The 17,849-nt window shown below is 41.0% G+C and overlaps 1 protein-coding gene and 1 long non-coding RNA gene across 2 annotated transcripts; one reads left to right on the forward strand and one right to left on the reverse strand.

Annotated features, from left to right (window-relative positions):
- Positions 1-225: 225 nt before the first annotated feature.
- On the reverse strand, positions 226-5,327 carry LOC118361780 (uncharacterized). Its single transcript, XR_004821061.2, has 3 exons — positions 5,229-5,327; positions 2,852-2,944; positions 226-909 (listed from the first exon to the last, which is right to left on the reverse strand). It is a non-coding gene; the product is annotated as an uncharacterized LOC118361780 (long non-coding RNA).
- A 92-nt stretch (positions 5,328-5,419) lies between these two features.
- On the forward strand, positions 5,420-10,732 carry LOC118361779 (chorion-specific transcription factor GCMb-like). The gene is made up of 5 exons (XM_035741996.2): positions 5,420-5,674; positions 6,100-6,352; positions 7,590-7,702; positions 8,149-8,274; positions 8,774-10,732. The coding sequence occupies exons 1-5, from the start codon at positions 5,579-5,581 to the stop codon at positions 9,716-9,718; spliced, it is 1,533 nt and encodes a 510-aa protein (XP_035597889.1). The 5' UTR covers positions 5,420-5,578; the 3' UTR covers positions 9,719-10,732.
- Positions 10,733-17,849: the final 7,117 nt, after the last annotated feature.

Here is a 17,849-nt window from a genome sequence, read left to right on the forward strand (position 1 = left end):
TAAGCACTTCGGTAAACAGACCATCCAGCCTATCATAAGGCAAGGTGAAGTAATTGATATATTGCTTAAACATATCCAACATTTTCAGATGTACATGAGTGCCTAGGGAGTAGGGGATAGGGGTTGATTGAATATTCAGACACACAGGCTGGTACAGGAGGTAGGCTGGAACCTCACACGCTTGTGAAGAACAGGAAGGCCCGCACACTGTTTAAGCTCCCAGTTAACCACTTTATTGACAACGTTTCAATCCGACCCGGATCTTCGTCAGGTCAAACAGTAACAATAAAAAAAGATGAAGTTGGAAACTGTTGGAATAACCACACTTATGACCAGGACGTGCGTGGCAGTAGATATAATTACAGCAGCTTTTCCCAAACTCAGTCCTCTGGACCCCAAGGGGTGCACATTTTGGTTTTAGGCCCCAACACTATAAAAGCTGATTCAAATGATCAAAGCTTGATGATGAGTTGATTATTTGAATCAGCTGTGTAGTGCTAGAGTAACAACCAAATGTACACCCCTTGGGGTCCCAAGGACCGAGTTTAGGAAACCCTGAATTACAGTGACCCATTTCCAAAACCAATCAAATTCATTCAAATGTCCTTTTTACAGCCGATGTCACAAAGTGTTAATACAGAAACTCAGCTTAAAACCCCAAACAGCAAGCAATGCAGATGTAGAAGCACGGTGGCTAGGAAAAACTCCCTAGAAAGGCAGGAACTTAGAAGAAACCGAGACAGGGACCAGTCCTCTTCTGGCTGTATATTACAAGAGTACATCGCCATTAAGGCCAGATCGTTCTTCAAGATGTTCAAACATTCAGAGATAACCAGCAGGGTCAAATAATAATCACAGTGGTTGTAGAGGGTGCAACAGGGCAGCACCTCAGGAGTAAATGTCAGTTGGCTTTTTTTCATGGCCAAGCATTCAGAGGTCGAGACAGCAGGTGCAGTAGAGAGGGAGTGAGGGAGAGAGAGTGATATCAATGAGATGGGCAAATGTAGTAGTTACAGAAAATATGATATATACAGTCGTATGAAAAAGTTTGGGCACCCCTGACAATTTCCATGATATCCATTTATAAATAATTGGGTGTTTGGATCAGCAATTTCATTTTGATCTATCAAATAACTGATTGACACAATAATATTTCAGTAGTGAAATTAGGTTTATTGGATTAACAGAAAATGTGCAATATGCATCAAAACAAAATTAGACATAAATTAGTGCATAAATTTGGGCAACCCAATAGAAAAATCACATCAATATTTAGTAGAGCCTCCTTTTTCTAAAATAACAGCCTCTAGACGCTTCCCATAGCCTCTAATGAGTGTCTGGATTCTGGATGAAGGTATTTTGGACCATTCCCCCTTACAAAACATCTCCAGTTCAGTTAGGTTTGATGGTTGCCGAGCATGGACAGCCCACTTCAAATCATCCCACAGATTCCCAATGATATTCAGGTCTGGGGACTGGGATGGCCATTCCAGAACATTGTACTTGTTCCTCTGCATAAATGCCCAGGTAGATTTTGAGCAGTGTTTTGGGTCGTTGTCTTGTTGAAATATACAGCCCCGGCGTAACTTCAACTTTGTGACTGATTCTTCAACATTATTCCCAAGAATCTGCTGATGTTGAGTGGAATCCATGCGACCCTCAACTTTAACAAGATTCCCAGTACCGGCACTGGCCACACAGCCCCACAGCATGATGGAACCCCCACCAAATTTTACTGTGGGTAGCAAGTGTTTTTCTTGGAACGTTGTGTTCTTTTGCCACCATGCATAACGTCCATTGTTATGACCAAATAACTCACTCTTTGTTTCATCAGTCCACAGCATCTTATTCCAAAATGAAGCGGGCTTGTCCAAATGTGCGTTTGCATACCTCAAGCGACTCTGTTTGTGGCGTGTGTGCAGGAAAGGCTTCTTCTGCATCACTCTCCCTATACAGCTTCTCCTTGTGCAAAGTGTGCTGAATTGTTGAACGATGCACAGTAACACCATCTGCAGCAAGATGATGTTGTAGGTCTTTGGAGGTGGTCTATGTTCCTCACAGTGGACACTGACAGCTTAAATCTCTCCAATAGCTTTTTGTAGCCTTCCTCTAAACCATAATGTTGAACAATCTTTGTTTTCAGGTCATTTGAGAGTTGTTTTGAGGCCCCCATGTTGCCACTCTTCAGAGGAGAGTCAAAGAGAACAACAACTTGCAATTGGCCACCTTAATAAATACTTTTTTCCATGATTGAGATGCACTTGTCTATGAAGTTCAAGGCTTAAGGAGCTCACCAAACCAATTGTGTGTTCCAATTCATCAGTGCTAAGTAGTTACAGGTATTCAAATCAACAGAATGACAAGGATGCCCACATTTTTGCATAGCCTATTTTTCACATCTGATTTAATTTCAAACAGCTTAATATTGCTACACTAAAAATCTTTGTCTGGACAATACCCCAGTACTCAGCTTTTATTAGAAAATGAATGGCATGCCACTGTGATAATTTTCTGTGACGACGGAGTAAATTATTATGCAGCCTCAGAGGGGTGCCCAAACTTTTTCATACGATTGTACATAGGGTATGTACAAAATGACACCTCACATGCTTATCAGGAAAAACAATCATAGACGCCTCAATAAGGCTTGGCAGGTCCTTCATGCCGTTGTAATTCCTCAATTTTCATGAAGTCTACAGCCCTTTCAAACCACGTCATCACGTGGACATGAGCAAACACACAGGAGAACATACAGCCAAACAGACACAGAACCCAATAGATGACTAAATGTACGAATGTTAAATACATTTCTTTAGGTAAAAAAAATAAAAATGTTGCTGGGTTAGATTACCTAATGAGACCTTTCCTGGGAAGGCGGGTAAAGCAGTCTTCATCCGTCTGGCATGCATCATCAATGGCTCTCGCTCTCAAAAGCTGAGTGACGCTGTTGAATCAAATCAAATCAAATCAAATGTATTTATATAGCCCTTCGTACATCAGCTGATATCTCAAAGTGCTGTACAGAAACCCAGCCTAAAACCCCGAACAACAAGCAATGCAGCTGTAGAAGCACGTGTTGCAGGTGTAGAACACTTCTATCAAGGTCCTGCAATTCACAAAAAGGAGATAGTGGGAGAGAAAATTTAAAAAAAATAATTCTAACAGAACTGTTCAACAGATTTCTCGTGGAACCAAGATTCTTTTATAAGGTTGTTGAAAGTAGGCTATGCTACTTCTGGCAAGAATGTCATACCCACAAAGGGTTAACTATAATTGAATGAATATGTGGATGTGAGAAAATAAACCTGTTAACCAACGACTTGGGAGGCGTTCTCCCTCAGAAGTGATGCGGTGATGGCTACAACAGTATTACTGACGAAATACTCCTCCAAAAATGATTTCGAAATGATAGAAAATGTTAAATATACATGGTTTTGATAAATATAGATGCAATACATAGGACTATACTGTAGGCTAGTTATTGCTTTACACTGCAGGTCTCGTCAATGGGGTCCTTTTCACGAAGGTGTTTTTCGTGTTTAATTAAACCCATAGGTTAATAATATAAACATATTTTGATAATTTACCATGTTTTACGATACTATCATGAACCGTTTTTTCGGCTACTATAATTATTAAAGAAAGAATTTGCTTTCATTGTTTAAAAAATGAAAAAAAAATGACGATCATAATTTGCAGTGTGCAAGTGTTGCTGTAGAGACAATTTTGCCACAGGTAAATCTAATTAGTGAACCGCTTGAAAAGACGCCCTAACAAGACCATGATCAGTCAAAATAAATAAATAATGTTGTAATCATTGTTATTCCTATTTGTTAAAGACAATAATTTTTTGGGGGGAAATGAATGCTTTTTTTATGTGTGGAGGCATTCGATCATTTGCATATAATAGCAAACACAAACATCTAAAGATGTAACATTATAATTTCGATAAATTAAAATGGAACTTTCACAGTTATGATAAATTTAACTGAAACTGCCTTATTTACGGTTATACAATGTAATAGCTAATAACGCCCTTCAATAACAAATGGCACGCTTGGTTGTTTGATCTACAAACAGTGACAGATACAATCTATTGATTTATTATTGTGTCGTGTGCTTTGCCATTTGTAGGTAAATATAACAACAACTGTTAAGCGATAGCCTAATGATTACACCACTTAGACCTTCTGTGAGAAGGGAATGTACTCAAGGAATAATGGACAGCAAATATGTTAAGATTTCACTTGAGGGAAAATGATAATCGTTTTTTTGTTGCATAAAATCGTATACAGTAACGTAAGCCTATGTTTTGATCAGCCTCGTTAACAGTGCCAATTTGGCTAATGGAAACATGCAAACCCCTGGCATGCTTCAAATGTAAAATATTGTCGGGAAAAAATCCAAACTATGGCCATGCCTGATCAGATTCCCGAATAAACGAAAAGAGAACAAAATTCCACAATAAAACAACATTCCACAATAAAACAAAAAGATACATTCGTAAAGACATGGGTGTAGCCTACGAAAATCTATCCGCTGAAACATGAAATTCGTTAACATTGCCGCATGACTGATGCTTTGTTTGTTGTTAATGTGCAGCCCCGGTAGTTTTGATGTTTACACGTCAGTGCGGCTTAAGGTTTACATACAACAACTCCTAATGATCTCAGATAGATCACATGACACCTGTCACTGTAGGCTACTTGTGTAACCGTTGAATGTGGTTATTTCACATTCAGATTACTCACATAAATGTTTGCTGATTTATTGAGCTAATCGTTATTCCTAACCAACAGGTTTGACATTTACAACACATATACTTTTCCTGTCAGAACTGCAAGCATAATCGAAATAGGCCTATTTCCATTGTTTTCCAGTTTCAAGATTCAAAGTTTATTCGCCACTTGCACAGGATAAAACAGGTTAAAAACCAAACCGTGAAATTCTTACCTTGGGAGCTCTTTCCCAACAATGCAGTGATAATACTACTATTACTACTACTACTAATGATAATAATAACAATAATACAAATATAGAGAGTAATAATAATAGAAAATCTAATGAAACAATTAAAATAAGCGTAAAACCCACACAAGAACTACGAGGGATAAAGAACCGTTTGTTAGCGGCCTTGTGTAACTTCATGACGTGTAAGTGTATTCAAGATCAACATAGATAGATATAGGTTAAAGCATAGTTAATTGGATTTGGTGTTTCATACATACACAGTGCTTGGAAGGAATGCTCGGGGAAACCGCCACGCAGTAGGATAAGTGGAGGTCAGTGCCACGGATCAGGTGAACTGAAAGTGCACAGTGCTCAGCCTCAACAGAGCTGAGGCTAGACATATTTTCTAGTCCTGCCTCCTCCTCCTTTACATAGACGAGACAGCGTACCTGTAGTCATTCACATTGCTACTCCCGTGGCTGCGTAACACTACTCAGTAAGCAAAGGGAGCATTGGATTGAGATAAAAGATACAATGTGCGCGGTTAGGGGACGCTAGCTGTAGGCCTATTGATGAATCCTGCTATGAGTCAAGTTCAAAAATCGTCAAATTGAGAGAATCTTACAAGATGGCAAAGTCCTCGGAACAGTTTGATGACCCCAACTGTGTTTGTTCCGTCGGTATGAAGACAACGTGGGATATCAACGACCCAAAACTGCCTCAGGTATGTCCAAATCTCTCATATGACAGTTTACGCTATGCTTTAGACTATAGGCTATTCAATGAGAGATATTTACATCTCCAAAGTATATATCACTTGACACTCTATTAAAAATCTAAATATGTCAAGGTTGAATTTAAATAAATCATTGTTTCAATTTGCAGCCTAAAGATATACAAAGTTCAGGATAAATGAGTTTGCACTCAGATTGTCATGATTTGCCTAATATGCTTTTCACAACTCAGCTATCAGATAGATATTCATTTGCGCTTTGTGACCATATCTTCGGGTCTCTCCACAATCTAAACGTATTGCAGCAAGCCAGGCATATTCTAATCATTGGCCTGTACCTTTCGTGTGTAGCCTTATTATCCATTTAGAAAGCAACTATAAAGTAAGGAATGTATATTTCCCCCTAATTCTGACAGGACACAAAGCAGTATGACGCTTTTCAGGAGTGGACGGATGGTTATGTGCGTTACATCTACAATGGCGAGGACAAGAACGCACAGCGCCACCTGAGCGGATGGGCTATGCGGAACACCAACAACCACAACTGTCAGATTCTCAAGAAGTCCTGCCTGGGTGTCGTAGTATGCGGTCGAAACTGCACGCTGGCTGATGGAAGCAAACTCCAGCTCAGACCGGCGATTTGCGACAAAGCACGACAAAAACAACAAAGTGAGTAAATGCATTATGCACATCTGTATTGCATGGTGTACACTTGCCGACGAGTCCCATCGGGAGAAAATGATGAAAACATCGTCTTTTTAACATGAACAATACAGCTGTTGATGCTGTATCAAATTAATCATAATGATAGCCTACTTACTGGGCCTGTCGACTATGTAGACTGTTTTTGAGAATATAACCCCACTCTGGATCGAGATATTCAACTTTTGATCTGGTCTCAACACTTGGTAGGTTTCCTGTGACTCCTTCATTCAGTCATCACCTTGACACACGATAGGAAATGTGGCACTGTGCTTCATCATAATAATAATATCCTCACTTTAAAAAAATAACGAAGTTGGCTACAGTCGAGGATAGACCACAGGAGCAGCCAAAATGTATGGAAAACATTCTTGGTTGTATTTTGAAAAAGCAACTAGGTTCTTAGTGTGCTTAGATTGTAATGATCATAATAACGTAATGATCATAATAACATAATACACAGCTTTATATACAGGACACCTAGTCAAACAACTTCAATTAAACAATATTGTTGGTCTGAATGAATTTTTTAAATTTTTATTTAAAATAATGTTTATTTTATATATATTTTTTGTATTAATTTCCTTAAATAATTGTTTCACTTGTGACCACTCCCCACACTATGATCTTCCTCTCACATCCAGAAAAGTATCATAGTTAATAAATAAATGTACAATACCTGAATACAAAAGGTTGCTTTTATATTATTTATATTATTTATTTTTATTATTTATACTATCAGCCCAGAGGGAAGCCAAATACAAAATCAAATAATATGGCCTTGTTAAAAATTGTGTCGTTGTTTAAAACTGTGTGTTTGTTTAAAACTGTGTGTTTGTTTAAAACTGTGTGTTTGTTTAAAACTGTGTCGTTGTTTAAAACTGTGTGTTTGTTTAAAACTGTGTGTTTGTTTAAAACTGTGTGTTTGTTTAAAACTGTGTGTTTGTTTAAAACTGTGTGTTTGTTTAAAACGGTGTGTTTGTTTAAAACTGTGTGGTTGTTTAAAACTGTGTGTTTGTTTAAAACTGTGTGGTTGTTTAAAACTGTGTGTTTGTTTAAAACTGTGTGTTTGTTTAAAACTGTGTGTTTGTTTAAAACTGTGTGTTTGTTTAAAACTGTGTGGTTGTTTAAAACTGTGTGTTTGTTTAAAACTGTGTGTTTGTTTAAAACTGTGTGGTTGTGTGTACTGGTGGTTGTTCTCCAGAGAAGCTGTGCCCCAGCTGTAACTCTGCCCTGGAGCTGATGCCATGTAGAGGACACAGTGGCTACCCTGTCACCAACTTCTGGAGAATAGATGGAAAAGTCATATTCTTCCAGGTTTGTGGGCTCATATTCTCAACTGAGATTCTGGAAACACTTTATTTAACGCTCTTCTTTCCTCATAAACCATTAATAACCTGTTTGTTGATCATCATATATAAACACATTTATTACCTACGAAGACCATGTACAATAGCTGTTTTCTACTTACTTCATGCTATAAATGTTTAGTGGTTTATAACCAAACCTTCAGGTAAAGTGTTAAGGTTTCAGTATAAAGAAAAATTGACAATGAATTAGCAATTGGCGTGGGTTCATAAATTTGATGATTGATTAATAATATCTGAAGGGAAATAATTTGAATTCACGATAAAGTGGAAAACAAGAAACACATTGTTTTTGGTTACGAGCTTCGGTGCAAAAAAAATCTAAGTGCGTGACTAAAGATTTTCTAAATTATTTCAAGAAAGTAACAATCGTAGTATGTGTTGATGTGATTGCAGGCCAAGGGAGTCCATGACCATGCCAGACCGGAGAGTAAGTCTGAGACGGAGGCCCGGAGAAGTGCAGTGAAGAGGAAAATGTCCTCTCCACACTTCTCCCAGAAGAGGAGGCTGATAGAGTCAGATGTAAGAACATTTACCCTCCATGGTCATATGCAGTTGAAGTCTGAAGTTTACATACACTTATGGTTGGAGTCACTAAAACTCCTTTTTCAACCACTCCACAAATTTCTTGTTAACAAACTATAGTTTTGGCAAGTCGGTTAGGACATCTACACTGTGCATATGACACAAGTAATTATTAAAGATACAGAAGTATCTATATCCACTAAATAAAGTGGTGATCCAAACTGACCTAAGAAAAGGGAACTTTTACTAGGATTAAATGTCAGAATTGTGAACAACTGAGTTTAAATGTATTTGGCTAAGGTGTATGTAAACTTCAGACTTCAACTGTATGTACTCTGAATTATGTCTACCTGCTTAGCCAGAGGTGGATGGTTCCTCTCAAATGTTTTCCTGTAGGAAAATTTGTCTTGCCACTGTTGCCTTTGCTTTCTGTATAAGCCCTGTGCACCTACAAGGACATTGAAATATGTACTGTTGTGTACCGTTACTTGTTCAGACTGGGAGATACCATGACCTGGGTGCTCCTTTCCCCAACCTGCACCAGCTGTCCTGCATGGAGGGCCCTGACCGCTTCAGCATAATCGCTGAGTCCAACTTCCCCTTCCAGAACCCTGAGCCCTACAAGACCCAGCACTACCCGCCCTTCCAGAATCCTGAGCCCTACAAGTTTGCCTACGACTCCCATGCCACCCTGGGTGAGGCTCCCTCCACACTCCAGAAGCCGGCCAACCACCGTCTGTACATGCCCAGGCCTCCATGTAGCTACGACTTTGCTGTGCCGGGCTATTTAGGCTCTGGCTCCTACACAGCCCTCTACAAGGACCCCAGTAGCCACCAGGCAGAGGCCCCTGAGACCAGCAAGGTGAGCTTAGGCCTGGGTACCAGCACCACCACACCCCACACTACCGGCACCCTCTCGGGCCATGACCGCAGCAGCTACGACACTTCCAGCAGCAAGCATCACGGCTGGAAGCAGATCCTGGGCAAGGGGACATACGGGGAGCGGGGTGAATATGGGCAGCTCCCTGGCAACGCCAACCACCACTACTACAACAGTGAATATCCATGCAGGACCCTGACGGGCCCAGTGCCAGCCACGCCCGCCTCCCTGCAGACCATCATCACCACCACCACCAAGGTGTCCTACCAGCCCTGCCCCAAGCCGTCCGTGGTCAAATACGGCGATAACATGTACGACGTTAAGGGCCTACCCAACTGCAGCTCCTTGCTCGAGGACACCTCGCCCTCCTCCTACTCTGATCTAAAGATTACAGAAGATTCCGGGGTCATCAAATCGGCGCTGTCGTACCAACCGGAAACCCTGCCAGCCAAAATCGAGAGGGCAGAGAACTTTGACACTTACCGATACAGCAACTACGCGTCCAACAGCTATCCCGACAGGGTTTCTCATCCACTTAGGTATGACGGAGTAGGGTACTAATAGCTCACACCAACAGAGCAGAGAATAGGGAGATATGACAGAGGAGTACATTTGATAGTTGTAACCTGTATACAAATGGTCAGAAAGAACACTTGGAACAGACTTAATGACACCTTGAACCTTGAACCTTGAACCTTTTTATCAGGTTTGTGAATATCTATTGTTATTTATATATTTGAGGTGTTGGAATGCGTTTGGACTGCTAGTGATGACAGTCATCTCGGACATTCACAACATTTCCCAATTTGCATTTAATGTATTAGGAAAATCCACAAATGAGTTATTATGCAGGTTGACCTTTATTGTCATGAGTCTTGCCCTGGGGGCAGAACTGAACAGTTTCTGCTAGATGGGCCAGCTGCAAAGTCAAAATTGGCAATATCTTAAAAATTCATGATAACAATGAATTTGCTTTTTAGTCTTAAAGGGATACTTTGGGATATTGGCATGGAGGCCATTTATGTACTTCCCCAAAGTCAGATTGACTCGTGGATACCATTTTTATGTCTTTTGAGTCCAGTATGAAGGAAGTTAGAGGTAGTTTTGTGAGCTAATGCTAAATAGTATTAGCGCAATGACTGGAAGTCGATGGGTATGTGCTAGCATGCTAGGCTCCAGGGTTATCAGTGTGGTTAGGATTATAAGGTTAGAGTTAAAATCAGATTTTTGACTTTGTGGCTGTGCCAGCTAGTGACCACTCAGCAGAGCTGCCTCCAGTACACGAGTCATCCCAATAAATGCAAACCTGCTGTTATTATTGCCTTTGGATAAAATAAAATAAAATAAATCAGTTTATTATGTTTGTAGAACATGAATAGGTATTTTGTCTGTGTTACGTTATATTCCTATGGTACTGGAATAAATGTTGTATAGATTGGGATGAGCTACAAAAGCATAATGAATATGATCTTGCTACCAGTGCAACTGTAGATACAGTCTTGAACAGTACAGTCTCTGAACATAATTATGTGACATTAAAATTCAATAAGCTCCCACTATAGATTTGACACATTCTGAAGTTGTGGTTATGGCCTTTGTTTTGGTCCAATTATCATTCACCTCCAGCCCTTTGAAAGGGCCCCCCTCCATTTTGGGGTAGGGATGGGAGAAAGGGAGAGAGAGAGAGAGAGAGAGAGTAAGAGAGAGAGAGAGAGAGAGAGAGAGAGAGAGAGAGAGAGAGAGAGAGAGAGAGAGAGAGAGAGAGAGAGTAAGAGAGAGAGAGAGAGTAAGAGAGAGAGAGAGAGAGAGAGAGAGAGAGAGAGAGAGAGAGAGAGAGAGAGAGAGAGAGAGAGAGAGAGAGAGAGAGAGAGAGAGAGAGAGAGAGAGAAAGAGAGAGAGAAAAGAGAGAGAGAGAGAGAGAGAGAGAGAGAGAGAGAGAGAGAGAGAGAGAGAGAGAGAGAGAGAGAGAGAGAGAGAGAGAGATGTCTTTGTCCCTCCCTTCAAGAATGCCGGTAACACACGCCGCTGACAGTATCTCTCCTCACGGCCGGATCAGCAGGGAAGCAGCGCCGCTTCATTCGTTGACCCCGCCGGGGAGTTTCCTCTGATGTCCCGTCTAGATAAACAAATTACTCACTATTATTGTAATGACAGAGGTGGTGTGAGCCATGAATCAGTTTGCCCATATGTGGATGAGTAGGTAACACCAGAGGGGATTTGATCCTCTGTAAGGTAACTGTGTGCAGACAGGAGACATAACTGTGCCCCTGTCAGACAGACAGATTACAGACTGATAAAGCTCTGTCTCAATATTGTTTTGACGATTATGGAATTATTTGTCACAAAAATCGCCATGGTTCTTATCATAATTGTCAATTTTGTTGAAAAATATTTTGAGGTTGTAAAGCATCATAATGCATCTTTTAAAATGAACCACGACATACCTAATGAATACAACACAGCTCTGGTGACACCCCTGTCTCAAAAACAACTCGTTTGACCGCTTTGAACTATGGGAAACTAAGCTTCTCCTCCCGACCGTGCTGGTGTTGTGACGAAAATCTCCCCCTGCCAGAACCCCCCCCCCCTTTCGCGTGAATGCACATGCACTCAATTCTTCATTGCTGCGACTTGCTTGCTAGTTGAGATTTCTGCTCTTCACTCCGTTGTCAGTTTAATATAACACACATACATTAATTATTCATTTTGGTTGCCTGTGCTGACATGAAGTTTGTTCTATAGAAAGTCTTTGACTCTGATGTGTGCCACAGAAAGTATTTGACTCTGATGTGTGCCACAGAAAGTATTTGACTCTGATGTGTGCCACAGAAAGTGTTTGCCTCTGATGTGTGCCACAGAAAGTATTTGACTCTGATGTGTGCCACAGAAAGTCTTTGACTCTGATGTGTGCCACAGAAAGTATTTGACTCTGATGTGTGCCACAGAAAGTCTTTGACTCTGATGTGTGCCACAGAAAGTATTTGACTCTGATGTGTGCCACAGAAAGTATTTGACTCTGATGTGTGCCACAGAAAGTCTTTGACTCTGATGTGTGCCACAGAAAGTATTTGACTCTGATGTGTGCCACAGAAAGTATTTGACTCTGATGTGTGCCACAGAAAGTCTTTGACTCTCGTGACAAAATTAAGGAAATTAGAAGGGGGGGGATTCTTGTCCGCAGAAATTCTCCCCCCCTTCTATCTTGGGACTGCAAGGCCTGGCACACTTCAGAATCATTTTGGTAGCTCATGTTGACCAGTAGCGTGTACCATAGAAAGTATTTGGGCAGGAAAATGGCCTTGCCGAACCCCCCCCCCCCTCCCCTCCCGCCTTCTAATTTCCTTAATTTTGTGGCTAGAGTCAAATAATTTCTGTGGCACACACCAGAGTCATTTGTTTCTATAGAACAAACTTCATGTCAGGATAGGCAACCAAGATGAATGTTTAATGTATGTGTGTTATATTAAACACAGAGGAGGTAGTAAAATGTTGTCAAGCATGAAACATTTCAGAACAACTACTAGTTGAATAAGACATGGGAGAGATGACAAATTTTGGCAAAGAGATTTATTTATAAACTAATACACTTGAAACAAATAGCCAAACCGAAAACTGCAGACATTACTAGTGCCTCCCCCTCAATCAAACCGCAATAAAAACAATTATAATGAAAGCTGACAGCTGCCTTGAAGGACACAAATAAAACCTGCTTTCTGCTACTAAGATCAGTGAAATGTAGGCTGAACTGACAACGGAGTGAAGAGCATAAATCTCAACTAGCATGCAGTCGCATCAATGAAGAATTGAGTGTGAGTTCACGCCGGTGGGGGGGGGTTCTGGCAGGAACACCTGTTCTGTTCACAAAATGAGTTTACCCACTTCATGTAAAAATTCAAAACTGCTTTTGGGTAAGCTATATCTACTTGAATATGACAATTATTATTTTAGTTCACATTTATTGTCCACAATTTTCAGTTACATATACAATATTTTTGCCATCTCTCCAGAAACCTATTACCCTGTGTTCCCTTACTTTTACAGAGACATAACTTCTTCTGGATAGTGGAGATGGGTGTGTAGGCATACACCTAAAATGCAGCGTTTTGACAGAAAAAACAATTTCATATACAACATGTTTGTAAAAACGTTGAAATGTAAGGTAGAGCACATGAGACTACAAGGCAGTATAGGTATGTGACATGTGAGTATTATCTTTAAAACTATACACTTGGCTGACGATAGTATGTTAGAATCACAGATGATAGTACAGTGCATGGTAGGCTATGGTGCTTTATACAACGGGTGGGTCTAATCCTGAATTCTGATTGGTTAAAAGAGCATTCCAGTCGGTGCATTCCAGCTAAGTCTATGATGTTACAATGCCCATTTACTCTGTTCCATCTGACTGTGCAATCCACTGTCTCATCAGCCCAGCCAGGCAAGTTATAAACTAGACTGTAAAAAGCACCTAGATATTATCTCCAATTTATTTTAGACTAACATTTGGTTTTCAACAGAGGAGATTTGAGTGATTCATCAAACCTAACTTGTTTACCTGAAAGGATCTCGTTTACAATACCATTCCCCTCTGTATGGCATGGGTCGTGGCTTTATTCTACAGTCCTGTTTGAGCTTGCAACTTTCTAGATCTTATCGAAGACTGAACTAAATTGGTAAGCAGATTGTAGGCCTACATAGTGGTGCTTGTTTCAGTGAATGGTATCACTATTTCCATGTCCAGTTTCAGCTGGTTTCTATAAGGTAAACCTAGGAAGTATCAATTATTTTCCTTCAAAAGCATTGACTCAACTCCCATTCACACTGGACGGAAAACAAGTCAAATCAATTTAGCTGCTGTTTAAACTCCACCATATAATCACCATCAATCATATCAAGTTAACTTTCAACACTATCAATGGTTTGTATTCATAGCAAATGTACAAACAATTTGTAATACAAAAAGAAAGGGGTCCAAAAGGGTTCTTAGGCTGTATCCATTGGAAAACCCGTTTTGGTTTGAGGTAGAACCTTTTGGGTTCCAGGTAGAACCCCTTGGGTATCCATGTAGGACTCTCTGTGGAAAGGGTTCTACATGGAATCCAAAAAGGATTCTACCTGGAACCAAACATGATTCTTCAAAGGGTTCTGCTATGGGGACAGTCAAATGACCCTTTTAGATTCTAGATTGCACCTTTTTTCTAAGACTGTAGTGGTGGTGGTAACTAATAATAATTCAATTACCCCCATTCGTGAACGTTCTAGAACAAGTGGATTCCAACCCACATAATACACACATGTCACTTTTACTCTTCACCCAAACACGGCAAACTTTGACCTCTAAGCCTCTCTGACCATTGACCCTTCTCTGCCATGAAACCTGTCTTGATTTCCACTGAGGGGTTGACTAAGCCTGTATCCTCCCCTTAGAAGGTAGAGTACCACAGAACTACACTCAGGTCTGTAGCACTGGCTGTCTGATAGGTGTCTGATTAATGTTGGTGAATCTGCAGCCACCCCTATATTCCTCGCCCAGCCCTCATCCTACACCACCATACTTCAAGAGGATATGTTTACAAACAGTGGGGTAGAGATACACCATGTTTAAAAGCAGGTGCCTGGTTATCTCTGCCTTCATATAGCTTCAAAGAGACCCAAAAGGGGCTCAGAGGTGGGACTGTGCCTTAGATGGTTGGACACATCACGGGCCTTGGTATTGCCAATAAGTAGGAGGGTGCATAGCACAGTACAACATACGCAGCTGTATTATCTGAGGTGCATATTCTGAAAACAAATTCAAACGTAAAACTGTTAAACACAGAATACCAGTGGGAAGGAATTGTACCTTCATGGTTAAATTAGCCATTTCAAAAGCACTAATGTAAGCTTCCTGCACTGTCATGTCCCTTTTTTTCTTTTTTCTTTTTACCATTGCACACTTCTTTCCAATCTCCCCCCCCCAAAAGAATGGAGCTTTGAGTATTTTTTTCAACAAAAAAAAAGCATTCCTGTGAAGATTAAAATGGAAGGTCCCAGGTGGCGGGTCCACTGAACCAGCCCTCTAACAGCCTGAGTGACTCCTCAACAGACACTCTACTACTTTGGCATCAGCTGCTGAGTGGTAGTGGTAGTGGTAGGGGTAGAGGTAGTGGTAGGGGTAGTGGTAGTGGTAGTGGTAGAGGTAGTGGTAGAGGTAGTGGTAGTGGTAGTGGCTGTGCCAGTGGTAGTGGTAGTGGTAGTGGTAGTGGTAGAGGTAGAGGTAGTGGTAGTGATAGTGGCTGTGGCAGTGGTAGTGGTAGTGATTGTGGTAGTGGTAGAGGACAGTGGTAGTGGTAGAGGTAGTGGTAGCGGTAGTGTTAGAGGCAGTAGCGGTTGTGGTAGTGGTAGAGGCAGTGGTAGTGGTAGTGGTAGTGGTAGTGGTAGTGATAGAGGTAGTGGTAGTGGTAGTGGTAGAGGCAGTGTTAGTGGTAGAGGCAGTGGTAGTGGTAGTGGCTGTGCCAGTGGTAGTGGTAGTGGTAGTGGTAGTGGTAGTGGTAGAGGTAGTGGTAGTGGTAGTGATTGTGGTAGAGGTAGTGGTAGTGGTAGAGGACAGTGGTAGTGGCCAGTGGTAGTGGTAGTGGTAGTGGTAGAGGCAGTAGTGGTAGTGGTAGTGGTAGAGGCAGTGGTAGTGGTAGAGGTAGTGGTAGTGGTAGAGGTAGTGGTAGTGGTAGAGGACAGTGGTAGTGGTAGAGGTAGTGGTAGTGGTAGTGGTAGAGGCAGTGGTAGTGGTAGTGGTAGAGGCAGTGGTAGTGGTAGTGGGTAGTGAGGTAGTGGTAGAGGTAGTGGTAGTGGTAGTGGTAGAGGCAGTAGTGGTAGTGGTAGTGGTAGAGGCAGTGGTAGTGGTAGAGGCAGTGGTAGTGGTGGTGGCAGTGGTAGTGGTAGTGGTAGAGGCAGTGGTAGTGGTAGTGGTAGTGGTAGAGGTAGTGATAGTGGTAGTGATAGTAGTAGTGATAGTGGTAGTGGTAGTGATTGTGATAGTGGTAGTGGTAGTAGTGATAGTGGTAGTGGTAGTGGTAGTGGTAGTGGTAGTGGTAGTAGCTGTACACATAGCAGGCAGGCTGTTTAAAATATATTTATTAAAAATATATATACAGTACCAGTCAATCGTTTGGACACACCTACTCATTCAAGGGTTTTTCTTTATTTAAAAAAACTATTTTCTACATTGTTTAATAATAGAAAACATCATAACCATGAAATAATACAAAGTAACCAAAAAAAGTGTTAAACAAATCAAAATATATTTTATATTTTATATTCTTCAATGTAGCCACCCTTTGCCTTGATGACAGCTTTGCACACTCTTGGCATTCTCTTAACCACCTTCACCAGGAATGCGTTTGCTTTTCCTTCACTCTGTGGTCCAACTCATCCCAAACCATGTCAATTGGGTTGAGGTCAGGTGATTGTGGAGGCCAGGTCATCTGATGCAACACGCCATCCCTCTCCTTCTTGGTCAAATCGCCCTTACACAGCCTAGAGGTGTGTTGGATCATTGTCCTGTTGAAAAACAAATGATAGTCCCACTAAGAGCAAAACAGATGGGATGGCGTATCGCTGCAGAATGCTGAGTAGCAATGCTGGTTAAGTGTGCCTTGAATTCTAAATAAATCACAGACAGTGTCACCAGCAAACCACCCACACGCCATCACACCTCCTCCTCCATGCTTCACGGTGGGAACCACACATGCGGAGATAATCCGTTCACCTACTCTGCGTCTCAGAAAGACACGCGGTTGGAACCAAAATTCTCCAATTTGTACTCATCAGACCAAATGACAGATTTCCACCGGTCTAATGTCCATTGCTCATGTTTCTTGGCCCAGCAAGCCTCTTCTTCTTATTGGTGTCCTTTAGTAGTGTTTTCTTTGCAGCAATTCAACCATTCAGGCCTGATTCACACAGTCTCCTCTGAACAGTTGATGTTGATGTCTGTTACTTGAACTCTGTCAAGCATTTATTTGGGCTGCAATTTCTGAGTCTAGTAAACTCTAATGAACTTACCTTCTGCAGCAGAGGTAACACTCTGGGTCTTCCTTTTCTGTGGCGGTCCTCATGAGAGCCAGTTCCATAATAGCGCTGGATGGTTTTTGCGAATGCATTTGAAGAAACTCTTAATTAAAGCTCTTGAAACTTTTGACTGGTACTGTGTATATATTTTTTGTTATTGTTGTTTCTCTGCAATACTACTAGCCACCTAGACATTTTATGAAGTTGGCTTTAACTAGCCCAGATAGTTATGAGGTTGGGAGATTGGGAACCTAACTTCCAAGAAGCCATTTCAGGCTATCAATTAAGTTACATTTACATTTACATTTAAGTCATTTAGCAGTTAGAGTAGCTTGTCTACAGTGGTGTAAAGTACTTAAGTAAAAATATTTTAAAGTACTTATTAAGTAGTTTTTTGGGTATTTGTACTTTATTTTTCTATTAATATTTTTGACATCTTTTACTTTTACCTCACTACATTCCTAAAGACAATAATGCACGTTTTACTCCATACATTTTTCCTGACATCCAAAAGTACTCGTTACATTTTGAATGCTTAGCACGACAGGAAAATGGTCTAATTCACAACTCATCAAGAGAACATCCCTGGTCATCTCTACTGCCTCTGCTTTGGCAGACTCACTAAACACAAATGCTTTGTTTGTAA

Source organism: Oncorhynchus keta, chromosome 28 (assembly GCF_023373465.1).
Source record: "Oncorhynchus keta strain PuntledgeMale-10-30-2019 chromosome 28, Oket_V2, whole genome shotgun sequence".
In the NCBI taxonomy this organism is placed as follows: domain Eukaryota; kingdom Metazoa; phylum Chordata; class Actinopteri; order Salmoniformes; family Salmonidae; genus Oncorhynchus; species Oncorhynchus keta.